This window comes from Chrysemys picta, chromosome 2 (assembly GCF_011386835.1).
Source record: "Chrysemys picta bellii isolate R12L10 chromosome 2, ASM1138683v2, whole genome shotgun sequence".
NCBI classification, from domain to species: Eukaryota; Metazoa; Chordata; order Testudines; family Emydidae; genus Chrysemys; species Chrysemys picta.
Genome location: NC_088792.1, coordinates 169250460 through 169271923, shown reverse-complemented (window position 1 = coordinate 169271923; position 21464 = coordinate 169250460). Strand labels below are relative to the sequence as shown.

Sequence of the window (21464 nt, the reverse complement as noted above, 5' to 3'; positions counted from 1 at the left end):
TTTGCAACCGGAATAGTGTTCTTTTAACTTTCTCTTTTTGAAAAGAGAGCACTGAGATTAGCATTGTTCTTCTTTTATGAAATCCTTGCTGCATTCCAGGTAGGTATGTCTGTACCTGTCAAGAGGCGAGTTTTTTGCTAGTCACATGAATAGCTTCTCAGTCTCTCTGCTCATAGTTGGAAGCATACTTCATGCTCTTCATGAGAATATTCTGTCTGTGTAGGCTCTTATACATCTCCCATCAATGTGGTACCTTAGCTCAGCGCTTGCTAGATATTGGAAGATTGTGACATCGCTCGCTATTTAAATCAATACTAAATTTCCAATGGAAAAGATGCTTGTAGACGAATCAGAAAATAGTGAATTTGCCACATCTTTATTAACTGATGAAGCATAATTGATTTATCAAGAAAGTGCTAGAAAATATAGCACTAAATTCAATTTTCTCAAAGGGATAAATCAGTTTTTAGGGCCCACTAGCATATGCTTGCAGAGCACTATGATATAATGTTTTCTAATGAAGTTTGATTGATTACATTTTATAATGATAATGCTGTATAAATTAAACTATTACAGTTAATGACCTGCCTGCTAGTGGGTCAGCTCTTTGCAGCATTGCTCTAATGCCATTAACTGACAAGCCAGTCATTAATAACTGCTTTCATGTGATCTACTACTTCAAAAACTTAATGTACAGAGTAAAATATTAAGAAAATTAAAAAGCTTTATTAGCTCTATTTCCTCCCTCTTAGTCATTTTACTTACTGAAATCTACTTTTCCAAAAGTAATCCTACATACTGTAGGTTCACACTCCTGGGTTTTTGTGCATTCAAGGGATTTAGGAGCACTCTCCCAAAGCTTTTGGCAACTTCTGGAGCACTTTTACTCTGTCAGTCAAGGAGCTGGAGGAGCGACTCGTGTAATCTCATTTAGCAGCTGTCCACCCAGTAAGACTGGTTTGTCAGCACAGATTCGATCAGCTCTTTTTGAAGAATATTCAAGATAATTTTATGCTCACAAGCATTTTTGTCATTCTTGAATCCTTCTGGAGATTCCAAGCCTTCCTTCTCTGAGGGTTTGAAGTGGTGCATAGGCCTTGTGCTGCAAGGAGTGGATGTCACCCACTGTGCATTCATGGTATACACAATTACAGATGCCATGATTTTTAAACTGTTTTTAATTTTCTTTTAAAATAGCAGCACTTATCATTTGACAAGCCACTCAGGGTTGCTGGTAAATAACTCACTTTTTGGGTGCCCTATTGTGAAACTGTAATTACATTAATGAATAAGTCTCTCTTCAAAGCATCATGATAAAATTATATGTTCCAAACATGTTAGGCATATCAGCCTTGTTTTGTGTGTTAACTTCTCCCATGAAGTGCATTGGAAACGTATCTCTCAGCGAATGAAAAAGCCAGCTGCAAGAAGTCATATCGTATATTAATTCATATTTATACTTGGGGTTCTAATAACTTTGTAATTGTGTCTGTGGCTGTGAGTTAAGAATTATGGTCTCTCCTTTTTTGCAGCCTTTTCCTCATCGTTCTTGTGATTTCAGACCTTATGGCTTTGGTAAGCTACCATTGGACATGCTTTACAAATAAGATCAAGAAAGCAGAGTGCTCAGCTAATTCAATCAAAAGATATCTGAATTAGTTTCAGACTTCAAAGTTTTTAGAACTAGGGCAGTGAATTGAATCAAATTCCTGGTATAATTTACAGATAAAAATCCCCATCTTCATGCTTTGTATGTCATGTAAGGAATGCTTCTTAAGAGGTGTAATTCTTTTTTACTTCATTTCTTCACTCTGCTGTTTTAAACATAGTATTCCTGGTTTTTAATGTATTGCAAATCAAATGTTCAAATTAAAAGTATGAAAGCACAAGGGAATGCCAGATTTACCTGGGTGCCTGGTCTAGATAATTTTTCAGCAGTTTCTTGCCTGCTGCCAGAAAAAAAACGAGAGAGAGAGAGAGAGAGATGTGTCAGACACTGAACTGATTTTTCAAACCTGTTGTCAGAATTATCAGTGAAGGGCTGGAAAATATATGAGAGGTATCTTTTGTAGAGCAATTGTATCCTTTGTGTGAGGCAGTGGGGAAAATTCACCCCAGCCAATTGTAGACTCATGGTCAAAATCATTTAAATAGAGACATCTTTTAAAAAAAAAAAAAGCCTTTATAAATTTAAAGTGACACAATTAATTCCCCAAAAAGTGCCTTCGACAAAGCAGTGCATTGCTATATTATACCATGACTGGAATGGAAACACGCTCAAAGCAGTAGGCAGGGAGTTGTACTATTTTTGCTCTCACTTCCCACATTCTGTTTTGGAAGATATACTTCAAAGTGACAAAACCTGCTGTTTGTGTTATGTCATTTCACATTGCAGTGTGGTTTAAGAAGTTTTACCATATAAGAAAAATAGCAGATACAAGACATCAGCATGTGTAGTTTGATCTTAGAGTAACAAGCAGGCTGGATCCTAGAAGTCCTAGAAGTATTTTTATCTAGTTTTCACATACAGATTTATTATAAACTGGTTTTTTATTTAATAATTTCAGTAGGAAAAGAATTAAAATATTAATAAACTACAGAGTTTTGACATGCAGACATTGTGTGTGTGTGGTCTATGTATATACATATACACATCTATATATTTATGAAACAAAGAAGATGACTATAGAAACAAAAATGAAGTGAAATGGGTAATGGTTCTTATTCTCACCAAACACTTAATGCAGCCACTGTGTGGAATCTTTTCTTTGTTGTGATATTACTCGGTGAACCTTGCAGGCGCAAGTTCATTTGTCTGCATATACCCAGAATGGTGTTTGACCACATAGTTAGTAGTGGTAGCATCCAAATTCTAAGAAGTCAAAAGAGTTGGACGTAGTTATTTGAATAAGGAGTTATTTGCTAAACTTGCATTATAAATACAGTATAAATACAGCAGATTTTTAGGGTGATCCTTTAAATGCATTGAGTTCCTTACATACCTCGCTTCAGGGAGAGTATCGAGAATCATTATTCTGTTGTTCTCTCTCATGAAAGATTTTAAAATATGAACACTTGTTAAAAATTTAAAGTAGCTTTTGAGTTTATTTTTTTAAAGGTTTGCTGTACTAAACCCACCAGCTTTAAATGCTTCTTTTCAGATGGTGAAGTCTCTGATTTTAATCTTCTGCCCCGATTTCTGTCTGAAATAATCTTTAAGAAACTAGTTTAACCTAAGGTGTACATCAGCTAATTGCTAAAGTTTTTTGTTGGTCGCTAAAGATTGTTGTGTGTGAGAGATGGGAAAGAGGAGTTCTGGTCACTGGGAGGCGAAGCTAGTCCTTACCTCCCCTAAATCTCTGCTTCTGATGAATCTTGCACCGCCTTCACTGACAGGACATGACCCACTTCTCCATGCTGCCATTTCCAAACTTGTATCTCTAGCCTGAGAGTCATTAGGGAAGGACAGGTCACACAGGACTGTCTAACTGGTAGGAAAAGGGGAGACCAGGCAGCCAGGGCTTGGTAACTGTGTGAATCAGGCCCTGGGATGAAACTCTTTAGCCACTCTGTGGGGCGGGGGGAGCAAGAAGGAGGAGTCAGAGCAAGTTTTTTTTCTGTTGCTTCATAGGGAGTTGGGAGGATCTTGGTTTTTCTCCTGGCTCTTATTTTGCTTAGGGGTAAAAAGTAAAGAACAGGGTGACATCACACTAGGTGTGGGTGGGGAAAGTCAGACGGACTGAGGTATTTGTGTATCTCACAGCGGACAAATATACACATTCTTTGTGTTGTAAAACAGAGCTTCTCAAACATTTTCACCTGTGACCCCCAACATGACACACACTTTTTCTTCCGTTACTCTATATCCCAGGTCCCTTTAGGCTCCATCCCAGAATCCTTGTTGTTTCACCCAAATCCCCCACAATGCAATGTATAGTACTGGTTAATTATTTAAATTTGGTAGTGATGGCCATGGGTGGGAAAATATTGACATTCAATCCATGTAAAATTGATAATTTCACATATTAAACAAAAAACCGAAGAGCATTTTATGTGTGTGTGTGTGTATAGATAGATAGATAGATATAGATATCTATAAAATGAAAAATTATGAGAAGCACAGTCCTCCCTGCTGAGTATCTGCTTATGCTAATTAAATCACCTGTTTGCTTTATGGAGGTGTTCTGTAAATTAGGACAAATTTAAAAAAAAAATCTATTTTACATAGTTATATGGCTTCAATTATCATAGTAGCTGAGCATCTTGCACTCTTTAGTGTAATTTATCCTCACAACATACCTGTGAGATAGGGAAGTACTATTATTCCCATCTTGCAGATGAAGAACTGAGGCACAGAGAGAGACTGAGCTACCCCAGGTCCTACACAATATCTGTGCTAGAGTCCCTATAAAACAGCTATGCAGCCTATCCTAAGGTCACTGCCAAATTTGAGAACCAGTGTTCCAAACAATAAAGTTGTTTGGGGGCGGCTTCTCTTGAAGAATGTTCTCTATTAGAAATCCTTTGTGCTTTTCAGAGCACATCTTGATAGAACTAGTCAGCCTTTGTTCCTCTTTAGCTGTTTGTGTTTGATTCCACTGGCTCCTAGAATATTGTTTAGTTTAGTCCAAATAAACATTACTTGAAAGGTCTTGCCCTTGTTCCACTTGAAAAGTTAGAAACCTGGAGTAAACAACCTGAAAACATTGGTTTTAGTCTTGTCTTTCAAGTTGTGCAATGTTTATATACTAAACATTATTTTCTTATTTCACAGCACTTCTTCTTTTTGGTTAAAGATTATGGAAGCTGGCTGGATATCGGAACAAGGTACAGTATATCTGCCTCCAGTGCTTTCTTAAAAGGATAGCCTCAGGTTGGTAGGTGCCAAAGATTGGTCAGTTATTATTTATCTGTAAGTGTTCCTGTAATTCTTTCCAACTGCTTGCCCTTCTCCCCCAAAGCAAGTGTTTCATTGCTGTTTTCCCCACTCCTAGTAATGTCATCATCCTAGAACTCATGTTTAATATTCATTGGCTGTCATGACTAAAAGTGGGGAAATTCATGGATTCAGCATGGCAAAAAATATGGTTTTTTGTTGTTTTTTTTTTAGGTAGAAGAGGCATGGCACACAATTTTTAAATTACTCTTATTGTTTATTGTTGGAAATTATGAGAAGTCAAATCTTTTATTTTACAATAAAAATTGTTTAAAATCATTTAATAGTTGGCAACTATTTAAAACCCCATACACGCCTACATTGTACATCTATAGATCCAAATTTATGCAGGAATCATGCTGGAAAGGATGACAAATACCATGGCTTTTCATGGAGAAGAAAAGTAAGTCACAGTTTTTGTCACAAAAATCAGGGCTCTAACTAATATAGACACTCTTCCCCCCCCCCCCCCCCAGTCCTCCTTTGTGATCTATGCTAGTCTCCCCAGCATAGACTCCAGTGCAGCATAGGGGCCACAGAGCCTTATTTGTGGCCACTCCTGCAACAACAAACCAGCATACACAGAATGGAAGGAAGTATTTCATTAAGAGTACAAATTTCAGATGTAGATTTCCTAAGTAGTATTAGAAATACCTAAGTAAATCATGGAAATAGCTTGCTAGTCTGTCTTTAATAGAAACTATGTTGCATTATAAACCCTGCCAGTTATCACATCAACTTTTATTTGAATAAGGGTTTCAACAGTGACCTATTAATATTTTGTATGCTGTGTGTCAAGTATATTGACTCTTCTCCCCTCCCACCCCCACCTATTTTCAGGCTGTTTGAGCCTTTGCTCTTAGCCACATTTCCAAAGTTCCCAGTGTGAGTAGGTTAAATAGTGGAAAGAGTATTTTACCATCATACTTTCATGTTCTCAGTTTATGATTGAGTAGATGGTCTCTTCCTTTGGTCCTTTAACTTCACACGTGGACTTAGAAATGAATTTCTAGAGAGATGTGAAAGACCTCAGGGATGCCCTGTTTATGGCAACAAGAATGTTAGTGTCATAATAGGACTTGTAGGATTTAGTGAGCAAAAGTACAGATTGGTTTGACTGAGCAAAAAAAAAATAACCTCTCAAAAATATGAAAAGTCAACCACCTTATTTTTTCTATGCTCTTCAGAGCATAGCATTTAGAGCTGTTTCATGTTCTTGTACCTCCCTTAGCCTGAATCTGCTCTGCCAGATTACATTTGGTGCAGAAGGTGAGGGGTGCCATCCGGGAGCTGATTACATGCAACCTGTATTCTGCCCCTTTGTGTATACATCCTGTGTAATGAGTGAGTTAAGAGTTCTGTGGAAAAGATCCTATGTGGCTGTGTAATTAAAGATTGTATCAATATGCACAATGAGGCAGAATGCACAGGCAACCTTAATTTGCATTTTCTGACTTTTGAGTGCTTGGCTTTGCAACCTAAATTACATTTTTTCAATGTAGTCTTTTTGTATGTAACTTCCTAAGGGTTTTAAGAAAAAAGGTGAATTATTATGTACAACTGAAACAGTCTCTCCCCCCCATGCATCATCAGTGGTGTTTTGAACCCTGAATCTTCAGCAATCAGCATAGACCTCTGCCACTACAAAACTAAATACATGAGCAGGAGAAAGCGGTTATTGCAGAGAAGGGTTGGACCACAGGGGCCACATGTTGGGTTCAGGAAGACTGCCAGGGATGGTGGGGGAGGAGGATAATCTTGCCTCACTTTATCCCATCCCTCCCTCTACAGCTGCTTTGGTAGTAGCATGAGCCTAGCCTTGGAACATCCATGTTCACTTATTATTTGGATGCTGCACAAATTTTTCTGAGAAATGTAAGTGTGAGTAGGTAAATCATGATTTTCGATAGTTTATATCTCATCAAAACCTGGATAGAAATTTATGGGACAAAGAAAAGACTCTTCTCTAACCTGAGGGCTTTACCCCCTGTCAATTTCAAAGGCCTTTTGCAAACAATAAGGTATTAGAGCTTCTGAAAAAAAAGGTTGCAAGAATCTTTTATAAGGGAGAGTGTTAGGGTCATTATCAGCTCCTCCTGTAATCTTTGTCTGTGGCACAAACACAAAGAAAAGCTTGCAAAATTTCTCTTCTTTTTTTCCAAACCAACCAGCTCTAATGCAGAGTAATTGCTTCTGAGGTTACAGCAGATGCAAGCAATCTAGGAGTATCGAAGGCCTTGGCTACACTGGCAATTCACAGCGCTACACTTGCTGCGCTCAGGGGTGTGAAAAAACACCCCCCCGAGTGCAGCGCTGTAAAGCGCCAGTGTAATCAGCACCTGCAGCACTGCACGCTCGCTCGCAGCGCTGCAAGCTATTCCCCTCGGAGAGGTGGAGTACTTGCAGTGCTGCGAGAGGGCTCTCGCAGCGCTGGCAGCGCGACTACACTCGCGGATTCACAGCGCTGCCTCGGCAGCGCTGTGAAGCGTGAGTGTAGCCAAGGCCGAAGGGGGTTGGAATGACTGTAAGAGGGAAACTCCTTCAGGGAGACCCTAGGGAACACCTAAACTTGGAGAGAAAGCTTTGTGTGAGGTTCATGTTCTGTCACTGTTATCTGAGTTACCAATAAAGCCAAACCCCAGGAAGAGAGTAAGCGTGGCCTTTGTACAGTATGTGTACATTTGGAGAACATCAACATAGTTGTAACTATATTTCCCTTCAATCCCATCAACATTGTTGTTTTGCCAAGAATTTTATTTTAATTCACAAGTCAAATCACCACCCTCAAACTATTCAGTCTTCCCTAATCTCCCTCCAGTCCATATCTCTTTGAAAGGGAACTATCCTGAACTGAGTCCAGTATTCCAGGAGTGGTCTCACCAGAGTTCTATAGAAAGAGACTACAGCATTACATCCTTCTTCAGAGATGAAGTGTGTGTGCCTGAAATTGCATTTGTCTTTCCTACTGCCATATCCCATTGCAGAGACTATATCCATATCTGATTTGCTGGCCACTATCACACCAGTTTCCCACGTTTCTCCTCCCTCCCCATTTTGTACCTATGGTTATATTACCCCTTTTGATATGAACAGCTAGTTAAAGTTTGGAGACCTGTAAGCTGTTCCTAGAGCGACAAGGAATTGATGATCGATTCTGCATCAAGCAAAATACCAAAGCCCTGCTTCTCCAAACACAGGAGGAACCAAACACAGGATACCACTTCCTTGCTCATAGCACCAAACTCTCTCAGCCAATATTCTGACCCACAACATCTCTCTAGGCTTCTTTTAGGGCCACACGCATTCCTTCCAGGCTGTGTGTGGTTGGCCTTTTTTCCCTCCTCTCATTCTGCCTCTATCTGGGTCTTCAGCTAAAGCTTCTGTCTTTCTGTGTCTTGCACAGACCCTGACCCACAAAAGTCCAAATTACTGGATGACTGGCATATATCCTCTTTGTCTGAGGTGAGGCCGCTTAGGTGTCTCTCACAGTTATCTTAAATGAAGGGTGGAGGTCACAACAGTTTAGTTGAGGTTTAATGAACCCCACAAAAACTACATATGTATTAGCTTGAATTTTCCCGAATGGCAAATAATTTTATCTTTGTCCTATCCGCATTTCTAACCTTGCAATGTCTCTGTCCCCACTGGTGTTTGCATCCTCTACCAATTAAGTATCATTTGTGAATTTAATGAGGCTGCTGTTTTTCACTCCCTTCTTCCAGATCATTAATGAAGATGTTAAGTAACAGCAGATCTTCACATTGATCCCTATGGCACAATGCTCAGTAAATTGTCAGTTTCACAGATTCCCCCTGCTCAGTAAACTGTCAACTACCTTATTTGTTTATTGTCTTTTAGAAAGTTTCCATTCTCTCATTTAATATTCAGATCCAAGGTGATTTGAATTTGTTTTGCAAGGAGGAGTTCATAGGTTTGGTTTTTTTTTAATTAGTTTTACTAACGTAAAACTTTGAAGCTATGCCACAGAATTCTTAACAATAGTTTCCTGTGACAGGCTTTATGGTCTGCACAAGAAGGCTTATTTAAACCCTACACCCTAGGAACTCTGAGATATTCATAAACTGCATAATGTGCATTGGAACCCTCATTACATTTTTTTTTAAAGTTCTGCCTCTAGGAAACTACAACCTTTTTGTGCCTTTCATGTATTTGCATCCTGATCTGTCTGCAGTGTGCACATGTGAAGTTTATTCTGACAGATTCTCATTTATTGAATAACAGCCTTACAGAGAGAGTACAGAACATCTCCATTTTTTTATTTTGAATTGCAATGAGAATGTCTTAATGTTTAAAAGGCATTCACCTACAGTATGCACAAATAGCTGACTATTTGGATAGTCAGGAATAAAAGAATAAACCACTAAATCCCTTTTTATATGTATAGTTTTTACAGATACACTGTACAGCCACTCCCTGTTTTTACAATAGTAAAACTGGGTTGCCAGAAGTTACAGAAATAGATCTAATTTAAATTCTCCTACTGCAGGTTCAAAATCCATGGGGCATAGATGCAGTGCAGGAAGCTGTTTTTAGGTCTCCGTGAGGGTAGCTAAGGGCAGTTCTACACTTAAAACGCTGCAGTGGAGCAGCTGCACCACTGTAACACTTCAGTAAAGACACTGCCTCTGCTAACGGGAGGGCTTCTCCCATCGGCCTCAGTACTTCACCTCCCTGAGAGGCGGGAGCTATGTCAACGGGAGAAGCCCTCCCGCCAACCTAGCACTGTCTACACCAGGGGGTAGGTTGGTTTTACGGCATCACTCAGGGGATGTGGATTTTTCACACCCCTGAGCAACGTAGAGCCAAGGATATGTCTACACTGAAATTAAACACCCACAGCTGGCCAGTGTCAGTTGAGTCAGATTTACAGGGCTCAGGTTCTGCGGCTGTTTAACTGTGGTGTAGACATTCAGCTCTGGGATCATCCACCCCTGCAACAGTGTAGACATGTCCTTAATCTATGGAAGAGCTGTAGAAGAGGTTTTAGTGCAGTGGTCACCAACCGGTCGATCGCAATCGACTGGTCAATCCTAGAGGATCTCCCAGTCGATCACGATCTCTGGTGGTGCACTGTGGCTTCTGCTAAGGCAGACTCCCTGCCTATCCTGGCCCCATGCCACTCCTGGAAGTGGCCAGTGCTGCCCCATGGCCCCGGGGGAGGAGGGGCAGGGGTCTCCCTTCGTGCACTGCTCCTGCCTGCAAGCACTGCCCCTGCAGCTCCCATTGGCCGGGAGAGCTGCGGGGGTAGTGCTTGCAGAGAGGGGCAGCGCATGGAGCCATGTGCTCCCCGCCGCCCCCCCAGTCCCCCCCCAGGGGCCAAGGGCGCATTGGTCCCTTTCAGGAGTGGTATGGGGCTGGGGTAGGCAGGGAGCCTGCCTTACCCTCGCTGTGCCCGCTGCCAACCGGGAGCAGCCAGAGCTAAGTGCTGACCAGCAGGAGGCCACACCCCATCCCTGAGCCCCCTCCCAGAGCCTGCATCCCAAGCCCCACCCTGAGCTCCCTCCCAGAGCCAGCACTCCAGCCCTCAGCGCTGAGCTGCCTCCCGGAGCCAGCCCCCCATACCCTCTTTTGCACCCCGAGCCCCCTGCTACACCCCAAGCCCCAGCTCTGACCCCTCTCCCAGAGTCAGCACCGCATACCCCCTCCTGCACTCCAACCCCCTGTCCCAGCCCAGACCCCCTCCCAGAGCTAGCACCCTGTACCCCCTCCTGCACCCCAACACTTTGCCCCAGCCCGGAGCACCCTCCTGCACCCAAACTCCCTCTTATAGCCCACACCCTAGACCCCCTCCTGCACCCCAACCCCCTACCCCAGGCTCAGCCTAGAGCCCCCTCCCACACTGCAAACCCCTTAGCCCCAGCCCAGAGCCCACACCCCTCCAGAACCCCAACCCCCTGCCCCAGCCTGGTGAAAGTGAGTGAGGGTGGGGGAGAGCAAACAACAGAGGGTTGGGGGGGAATGGAGTGAGTGGGGCAGGGCTTTGAGGAAGGGGTGGGGCCTCTTGGGTGGGGCAGGGTACATCCTCGTTGCCCTTATATTCAAAAAGTGATCTTGGGCGTAAAAAGGTTGGAGACCATTGCTTTAGTGGAATTCATGTTTTTTTAACAATTCAGTAAAAAAAACAATTCAGCAGATGTCTGTGCACTACACTCACTGGTATGCGTAGTAAAGTAGTTGTAATTTTGGAAATTCAAAACTCTAGACCTGATTATTACAGTGAAGGTTTTAAAATGGGAAACTGGTGAAAGGAGTCGGAGACTGTTTTTCAGTAGATCTCTGAAACGAGAACCAGGGCAGCACCCTTGTGAACTTTGGACCATCACTAGCTTATGGTGAACATTTGACAGACACTGCCTTTGCAATTCATTCCATATGAAATGGGGGTCTCTTGGGGTTGGGGGCGTGAGTGGGTGGAAGGGCCAAAATAGGTAAGAAGCTGAAATTGTGGTAGGTTTAGAATCCACAATCAAGGTTTGGAGTAAGGACCTGGGTCATTCCCATTCGCATGTTAAAAATATGTCCTGTAGAAACTTTTAATGAACAAAAAAACTGACATCCCCCCTTTCTAACCATTTGGTTTATTTTCATTAAAATTCCAGTTTTTGTATCTTTTATGTAAGGCCTACGCTTTATCTCTCCTACTACCCATGATACTGGAGTCAGCTGTTTTCGAGAAAAAATGCTGTCTGTGGCTGCCTGACGCTGTTCTGAGCAGGATGGGTTTTCTCCATTTTTCTCTTTTTTTTTTTTTCCTTTTTTTCCTCCTTGTCTATATCCTCTCCTCTTCTACCTTTTGTTTCCTTCCTCATTTCCCTGTTTATCTCTCGCCCCTTACCTTATCCATCCCTCTGTTATATGACATTAAGAAGAAAGACTGGTGGATAGCACTTGTTGTGATGAGTGTCTCCTTTCTACTTCCCAGGGCAACTGTGTGCCCCTTCCTGTTACCTAGACTTCTGCCCAGCCCCAGCCTTGGTCTTCAGCCCTGATAGTCACATTCCAAGACACTCACCTTTCTATTGAGAGATCCCTCCTTACATCATATTGTCCTTGGCCGCATTCTCATTAAGCCTTTCATCCAGACATCTCTACCCATCTTTCCATTGCCATAACTGTATTCCCATCCCAACCCTTCTGTCTAGACATCTCTTCTTTCTAAGCATCGCCCCATCTTGATCCTGTCCTATTACTGTACAGCAACGCTGCATACTATTCCCTTACACATATTTAACTTCTAGGATATCTCACCTGAAGCCCAAAACCCCACAGCTTTTTTTTTCTGTATTAGCCTTGAGCTCAGATGAAGTAATTTTGTATTAGCTATTATCAATCATAGATTATAACCACAGACTCAGTCAAGGATGTGGCTTGTTAGCATGTAGATATTAAGACTTCCCCACTGTCACGGCTTGAATACTGCCTTTCACTCTGGGAATTTTTGTTCCTTTTTTAAAATAAAAGCATTATCCCAGCATTAAACTAATTTTCCAAGCAGAGCTGCCTCTGCATTGCTGATATCCTCAGATATATTGGCAGAGTGCCATTATGTGATAACAATTGGACTAGCATTGTTTTTAATTGGCTAGAGCAGTGCACTGTATTTGTGGCATGATTTTTTCCTCTTTCAAATCTCTGATATTTTAGCTAAGAAGTACAGCCATTCAGTCAGTGTAGTGCAACATGCAAGGAATGGATATAGTACTACGTATACTTCCTTTCTTTATAAATGCGCGAAGGAACCAATCTCTGATAACTTTTAAAGGGCTGGCACTGTGGAGAAAAGAAAGCAGCTAATACCCTGCAACTGTAGTTTGACTTTATCTATTGCATTTAGTAGTCATGTGTGTATTTCAAAGATAACTTCGAAAGAGTCCTTCATCTGTAGCCTAGAAATGATGTTAACTAACAGTCTCTTATGATGGAAAGGAAACCCTCTTCCCCCCCAAAAAGATCATTTTTTTGTGACAGTAGTTCCCTTGGAGACAAGTCCTGGTCTGGTGTATGCAGCTAGGTGATAGTATGTATTTGCCTCTTATTGCCATTTAAACTGACTGTGCTGAGTCAGCTGATGCTGGAGAGGATGGTCAATCCCAGAGCAAAGGGGGAGAGGGTGGAGTTATTCTTCACTCTCAAGTCCTCAGGGAGTTTCCTAGAGGCCTGGAAGTTCAAACAAATGAGCTTTCTGCCCCATCAAGCAGCCCTCTATATCCCAGTCCCTCCCATTCCTTGTGCTGAGCTCATTTATTTTACTGCAGTAAGTTTGTAATAATGCCCGTGAAGCTGCATCTGGGCAAGAAGGGGTATCCAAGTTATTGGATACACTCGGCATCCAAGTGCCCATATTATGAAAAGTAGAAAATATTTTAGGCAGGTGGGTATTACTGTGTCACTCCTTCCCCCCTCTCTAATTATCGGTCACCAGGGATACTGGGATCCTTCAGTTAGATTGTGCCTTGTCTTCTATTTCAGAGCTGTCACCTGGGAGTGACTGGAGAGTCTGTGGTGTGCAGTGTTTCTCCTAGCTACATATCAGTCAGTTCAGGGAATTATGTCCTGTGCTTCTGCAACATCATCTCTTAGCAACCAGGTGTGTCAAAGCCTCTAACTCAATCTTTGAGCAGTAGGGAAGAATAAAGGGACTGCATACGTGCAGTATTGCCATCACTGAGCATTGAGAAATCATGAATCAGGCTCCACACAATGTTGAAATTGGCTTTAAAATTATTTCTGGAATAGTAAATGTTGGGTTTCTTTATGTGGCTTCTGCAAAAGCTGGAAACTTTCATTTTTCTTTACATGAAAGCCAAAATTCTCACATAATCACAAGACTCCAGGAGCTAGGGCTTTAAGAAAATCACTGAGATTTGTGATAAAATCACAAGAGCTGGCAACACTTAAGTGCTATAGAGCTGTCCCTGAACAGGATTGTGCCCTTAGGGTTTGTGTAACCCCCCATATCTGTGGTGAGGAGGGGGTCATACAGTCCACCAGTGCTGGCAAGCACCACAGCATGGAGGCAGGTAGGACTAGGATTCAGCTTTTAGTTTACAATGTTGAGAAAAGTTGTTTTCTTGCTTTTTGTGTGTGATTGTTTTGTTTTTTAATTACAGTACTTTCTTTTGCCACACTGAAACTTAGAACAAGTATATAATACAGACAGCCGGATTAGCCAGGGTTAGGAGTTTCTCCTGAGAGGGAGTCATTTTATCTGGATATTGCAAGTGTTCCTGTGAATGGCAGAGTCCAAAGTGTGCTGACCGGGATGTTAAGTAATGCCGTGTGCACTTTGACAAAGCAGATTTAACATTATCAGCTTCTGAACTTGCACATTCTCTGTAGAAGCATAGCAGGAGTGTAAAACATAGTATAGTGTCTGTTTAGCTAAAACGGAGGATGGGGGGAGTATTTTCTTTACAGAGAAACAATATGAGACAAATGGCTCCTCGTACAATCTAAACCTTCAGTGAGTTGTTGTTTATTTCACTTTAGGAAGTCCTTATATTTTAATTACAGTAAGTGCGATTGGTAGCTTGCACAGATCCAGTCTGCAGTTTTATGAGGCTTGTAAAGTAGGGTGCTCAGTTGGACTATGATCACTGAGTCCTCGGCTATATGTGCTAGTTGATTTTTTTTTCGTTTATACATATTTTGAGCAATATAAAGTGTGGAAATTATTATCTCTTATTTAATTGAAATGCAATAGAAAAAAATTGGTATGGTAGAAGTTGGATCACTTTTGGGTAGACCAACTCCTGCAGGTATTCATAGCTCGGTGTTTGTAGACTTTCCTTCTCAATGGAAACCTTGGTAATAGTTTTATTCTTCCATTCTGGTCAGTGTTCAGGCTTTCCAAGTTAAGATCCAGTGTTTCTACACTTCACAGAACTAAATTATGCCCCATTGGTGCCAAGTCTTGAACTGAAGTTGTCACAACCTTGGGGGGAGGGGGTGTGTCTTAAAGATTGATTGCATCAGGATGGTGAGCCTCCAGTGGTCTTTCACTGCTACAGTGTCAAATAAAATGAGTCCTCAGGCAAAAATTCCAGATCATTAAACCTCCAAGTGATCCATGGAATCCTTTTTGTAAATAAACTCAGAGTTCATAGAGTTTGAAGTTAACCTGCCCTTTCTGAAGAACCATCTGTGTTGAGAGATAGAAAGAGAGAGGAGATGGAGAAATAGATGCACCAGGAGGTATGGATGTCTATAAAGACAAAACACTAATGTTTTCAATAGTCCTTTTGCAAAAGTATTGATGGCTTCGAATACCATAGTAAACATAGGTGAACAGTCGTTTTTATAAATCCTTAGTTTGAAATGTTAATGAGTTTAGAAAACTCATCACATCTCTTGATGATTGGTGGTTTACCTCAAGAACTACTACACTAAATCACTGCCTGTCACTGTTACTATAGTCTTCATTCTAGATAACTAAAACGCAGCTGCCATAAATAGCCATATAACTAAGGTCTGTGTGCTCAATGGCAATCTGGCTTTAACTTTGTGTCATGGATCTGTAGCAAACTAAAAGTCCTGCAGCAGCTTCACTTAGAATTAAAAAACAAAATTTATTATCAATAAATAGCACAATCAGTATCAGAGCCTCTACTGATTGGTAATAAATGTAGTGTATTTAATACTGTCTCCACACTTCCAGTGTGCTAAAGATTTTGTATTGGCAACCCATAACTTATCATAGTACTTGCCAGAGGAGAAGCTGGAGGATTTGGTAGCTGAGTACAAGACAGTAGCTGGGGCATTTGAAATCATGCCAGGTAAGGGAAGTTCTGATTGTGTGATAAACATATTAGCTGGATGCTTCTGCTAAAATGATCAGCACTGAGTTTAAGTGCTGATGCTTAAATTGTCATCTTTAGGTTTGAGTTTAATATACTGTTGAGACCAAAAATCACCTCAGTGCCATTGTTTCAGACTATATAAAGCAACATTTATCACTTTACATTTCGTTCATTTTGAGGTTTCCTTCACAATAACGAGGATAAGAAATACAGTTCATTGAGTAGTATCCTTGTGGGTTCTCCACTTCAAGTGTGCCTGCGCTGTGCTCCTTTGATCAGAAATTTTTAGTAGCTGTGCCCGTTTGGCCCATGCATGCACTTTGCTCCCTGTGCTGAGGCTATATGGGGGTGTGCAGGCCAACTGCTCGAAGTTCTTTCTCAGCTACGTTTGACCTGAGACAGAATCTCCTGTGTGCCTATTCTCTAAGACTTAGTTTTTTCTCAGATAATTTCTTGTAATTTCTTATAGTGTTATAGTTAGTGGAAGAATTGTTCCTGTTTTTTTTCTTTCTGAAAACAAAAACAAAACTTTTCATTCACAGAGATAATTATATAATTAGGAGATTTTTCCTTCTAGGGGTTAAATTTTTATTAGTTTTGCTCGGAATGCCAGGCTCTCCAGGATTCAGGAGGTGCCTCTCCTGTTGGGAGGCGATTCCGATAAGTGACAGACACTCCAGTCTAGGTGATACTTATATCCCCAGTAAGTGCAAGATCCTGAAAAAGTAGAGAATTAAGTTAAAACTCCTAATGATGGAGCAAGCTTTATGTCCAGCTTTGGATCAAGGAGCAGAGAATCCCATGTACATAGACCACCCAGTTCAGCTAGTGCCTGGTCTCTATTGATATCTCTGTCACTGGAGACCGGTAGAGAGGTAGGTGGTACTGTGGAACCAGGCACATTTACGTTACCAAACTCCTCATCTATATCTGCCACTAAGCAGAAGCAGGTAAGGAGTATATTTCCAAGAAGCTCTCAGTCACCATCTTACAAGAAGGCTACAAATAGTTCAGATCCCCAGGGAGTTCAATGAAGACTCTGAGTGAGGCCAGTACTGCAAAGTCAAAGAGGAACAATTGTATACCCATACCCAGAGTGGCAGAGACAGAGTTGAAAAGACCAAGCCCATCCCTGAACAACATTCAGTACTGATAAGAAAATTAACCATACCAAAGACAGCTCACCTACCTATGGTACCAAGGGAATCCCATACCAAGCACTCAGTACCAGCTGCATCAGTACTGAAACCATCTTCCACAGGTTCCCACTTGGTCCAATCTTTGTTACCATTAGTACCACAAGAGTCTAGGTATCCTTATGATCTGAGCCAGAATTTCCTCTGTTAACAAGTGTTGGGAATTTGTCAATGTCAAGATTTCTAGGTCACCAAACCCTATATCACGTAGAGCACCACACTCACCCTCATCTACTCTGCAAGCCAAAGAGCTATCTCCCGGCTTAGAGAATGTGGAAGAGGACTCATCAAACTCTCAAATTTCAGTGTAGGGCTCCCTTACCTATTCTAGGACACCTCACTTTCCCTCCTATCCTGACATATTTCAGGAGGAGAAATCTCAGATGACGTTCACATGGCCAGAACAAAGATGGCTGCCTCCACCTATGCCATTTGTGCCTCCTCAATGGCCTTGCTGGGGTCCATGGGCATGCTGTCACTAACAATCTACACTGAGGTCCTCGCAACACCGGAGGGAACAGAGAAGAGCCCATTCTCCTGAATCCCCTTTACCATCACCTATGCCAGAGGAAGAGACCTTTGAGGAGCAAGAGCAGATAAGGAGGTGATACCTCTTACTAATATTTCCTCCTCATCTCCTGATGAAGTTGTCATGTTTCCACCACCTTCTATGGCAGATGAGGTCAAGCAGTTTCAGAATGTTGACAGACTGCAGGGTCCCTTCGAGGGTTCAGGAGTCCCAACATAAACTCCTAGATATTTGACACACTTCGACATCTATGAAGATTGCTATTCCAGTGAATGAAGCTCTTATGGAGCCCGCTAAGATGGTTTGGAAAACCCCTGCTACCGCACTGCCTATATGCAAGAGGGTGGATAAAAAGTATTCTGTTTTAGCTAGGGAATTGGAGTTTCTATTTTCTCACCCAGCTCCAAATGCCTTAGTATTGGAGACCATTAATAAATGATGCAGACAACAGAACTCAAAGTCCAACCTGTACATAAAGGACCACAAGAGGCTCAGTCTTTTTGGTCGTGAACTCTGTGCTTCAGACACATGTCAGTTCAGGATAGCAAACCATCAAGTGCTCATGGCCAAATATGACTACTTAAATTATAACATTCAATTTTTTTATTGAACATCTGCCAGAAGGACATCAGAACCAGTTTAAAAACATTATTCAAGAGGGTCAGTTCCTGGCAAAAACATTGCTCCAGGCCTGCTTAGACTGTGCTGCAGTATCTGCCACATCTATCTCCACTGCAAAAGGCATGAGAAGAGCATCTTGGCTACAACTGTCAGGCTTTCCAAGAGAGGTTCAGAGTACTGTCAAAGACCTCCCTTTTGACAGTTGCAAGCTCTTGGACTCAACGGATACATCTCTCCACACTTTAAAGGATTCGAGAACCATACTGCAATCTCTAGATATTTACACTCCTGTAAATAAAAGGAGATTTAGTAGGTCTCAGATGGCACAAAGAGCACATCCAGCCCTCTAGTCAACATATCATAAACCCTCTGTACTCCCCGTCAAGAGAGGAAGATATTAAAAAAAGAAACCTCCTTCATCTTCAGCTACATCCATGTCCTCCAAGCAACAGATTTAATGGTTTGGTCAAGAGTCTCAACCATCCAATGAACAAGGTCTTACTGCTGCAACATCTTACTCCACTTCCCTCCTTTTGGATGCTGTAAGACCTTGTTCATTGGATGGCTGAGACTCTTTACCAATCCTACTCCAAGCTCGGACTTGAACATAGTATTTAATTGCCTTATGAAACATACTTTTGAGCTACCAGCTATTGGTTCTCTATTAGATTTATCAATAAAGGCAGCCTTTCTAACAGCAATCATTTCTGCCTGAAGGGTGGGAGAATTGCGGGCTTTAATGGCAACTCCCCCCTTATATGGTATTCAAGACCTCTCGTTTACAGGCATGTCCAAAATTTTTACCTAAGGTGTCCACAGAATTTTATATTAATCAAACCATTCATCTCCCAGGGTTCCTCCTCCTCCCTCCCCCAAACAAAACTGCACTGTACTGGCTGTACTGTATTCCATACCCTAGGTATCAGAAGGGCATTAGCCCTGTACTTAGGCCATGTCTACACTACCCGCCGGATCGGCGGGTAGTAATCGATCTATCGGGGATCGATTTATCGCGTCTCGTCTAGACACGATAAATCAATCCCCCAATCAACGCCCGTACTCCACCTCGGCAGGAGGAGTAAACTGAGTTGATGGGGGAGCCGCGGCGGTTGACTTGCCGCCGTGAGAACAGCTAGGTAAGTCGAACTAAGATACTTCGACTTCAGCTACGTGAATAGCATAGCTGAAGTTGCGTATCTTAGATCGATCTCCCCCCCCCCCCCCCAAAAGATACCTGCCCTTAGATAGGACCGAACCATTTAGAAGATCTAGACTATTTGTATCCATTGCAGACAGAAGCAAGGGTTTGGTAATTTCGAAACAGAGGTTATCAAAATGGATTTCTGGTTATATTAAGATTTGTTATGACAAAACTCATGTTCAAGCCTCTTTGAGAGTGATCTATGTCTATAGCCTTACTTAAGGATGTATCAGTTGCAGACATCGGTAGAGCAACAACTTGGTCATCTGTTCATATCTTTTCTAATCATTATGCTTTGGTACCTGCAGCAAAATCAGATGCTGCTGTGGGCAATGCAGTTCTCTCTTCTGTATTGGACTCTGCTCCAAATCTCTCACCTCCTGAATAAGTGTACTGCTCAGGAGTCACCTGAAGTGGAGTATCCACAGGGGGACTACTCAAAGAAGAAGGAGAAGTTACTCATCTTTAGTAGTAACTAAAGTTCTTTGACATACATGTCCCTGTGGGTGCTCCACTACCCACCCTCCTTCCTGTCTGCTTCGGAGTCTCCCTTGTGGATTTTTGCAGTGGAGAAAGAACTGAGGGTGGTTTGCCCATACAGCCCCAAATAGCCTTGGCATGAGGCACGAGGATGTGCGGGGTGCATGCGTGGGCTGAACAAGCACTGCTACCAAAAATCTCTGGTCACAGGCGCACCATAAGTGGAGCAACCACAGGGACACACACCTCAAAGGACTCCAGTTACTACATGAAGTGAGTAACCTCTGTTTGGTTTTTTAATCATGAGAGTTTAGATGGCAAGGGCTGGATTCTGCAGTAAATTCCATGACTATGGAATACAGGGAGCTGTGCTATAATCCTGGGGAAAGTACATGGAGATGGCCACATCAGATTCACAGCTCCTCCCTACCTGATTTGTATTACAGTAGTATCTGGAGATCCCAACTGAGATAACAATCCCATTGCATGAGCCCTGTGCAAACTTACAAAACACTGCCTTCCTCAAAGATCTTACAATCTAAATAGACAAGACAGGCAAAAAGTGGGAGGTGATGTGGTGGCACAGAAAGGTGAAGTGACTTGTCCAACGTCACAAAATAGATCAGTAGCAGAGCTAGGAATAAAGCCCAGGTCTCCTGGCTCACAATCCAGCACCCTTTGCCCTCAACCACACTAGTTCCAAAACATTGGGAAAGTTCTGACTCTTGATTCAGGCTTCATAGTTGGCCATTGCTTCCCTAATGGACTGACTCCAAATTCCAGATCTGAGCTCCTGAGAATTTTGGGAAGAGCTGGATTTGAATTTAGTAACCCAAACCCAACTGTATTATTCAAGATGTAAATATAGAATTGCTCACTGTGATTGATAGTAATTGCCCCAAACCTCTGGAAAAATACAGACATTTGCAGCTGTGTGGATTCCTTAACTAATGTCAGGACCACCTAAATCTTTTTAAAACTAGTGTTTATCTTCAGTTAATATCTTTTTATTCCTTTTCCAGCAGATTTTCCCCTTTACATGCTTATTTCTAGCCCTGATACTATCACACGTACGCGCGTTAGAGGTACAAAAAGAGGTGAGCATGGTTCTCACTTGGCAAGTAGCCAAGGACCTAAATACAATTTTTTAAAAATCTTAAATGCTGTCAGAAGTATGAAACCTGCAAGAGGGTTAATGTTTCTGCTAGACTATCCGAGAGCAAAGGGAGTGACTGTGCAGGAAAAGAACACTGGAGAGATGCTAAACTACTTCTGTGATGAAGTCTGACACAAGCCAGTGGGGGAAATGTCTTCAAAGAGAAGTTCTGGGTTAGGTAATAAATTTTAGGTACCGTTAAGTTGAGGAGTCAGAACAAAGTGATAATTTAAATTGCAGTGAGTCATCAGAGCTGTATAATGTTCATCCAAGAGTGCTGGAGGAACATGAAAGTGAAGTAGATGAGCTACTAATAGGAATATGAACCAAAGGGTAGCCAATTTCATATATGTAGATAAAACATCTCTCTCAAAAATACACTATATCGTCTCCTCGGAATTGTTCACCTCTAAGCCTTACTAAAAATACATGGTTGGACCCATAATTACGTAATAAAATTGTTACCAAGGCTACTTGACTAACTCAGTTTTCTACTACAAAGGTTTAAAATATTTTTGTCTTATC

At 41.8% G+C, this 21464-nt stretch overlaps 1 protein-coding gene across 25 annotated transcripts in view; it reads left to right on the top strand.

Moving 5' to 3' along the window:
• The window catches only part of PIGN (phosphatidylinositol glycan anchor biosynthesis class N), a 155976-nt gene that overhangs the window by 134111 nt on the left and 401 nt on the right, over window positions 1-21464 (top strand). For 20 of the 25 annotated variants that reach the window (XR_010598692.1, XR_002889153.3, XR_010598696.1 and 17 more), the window contains 2 exons: window positions 1533-1575; window positions 4775-4827. Coding sequence is in view for 15 of the 25 variants with exons in the window: in XM_024107320.3 (XP_023963088.1) it covers window positions 1533-1575; window positions 4775-4827 (96 nt within the window). In the remaining 10 variants the exon portion in view is untranslated. Of the gene's footprint in view, window positions 1-1532; window positions 1576-4774; window positions 4828-13426; window positions 13545-21464 lie in introns of those variants that run through there. The other 5 variants (XR_010598694.1, XR_010598690.1, XR_002889152.3 and 2 more) reach the window with 2 other exon arrangements.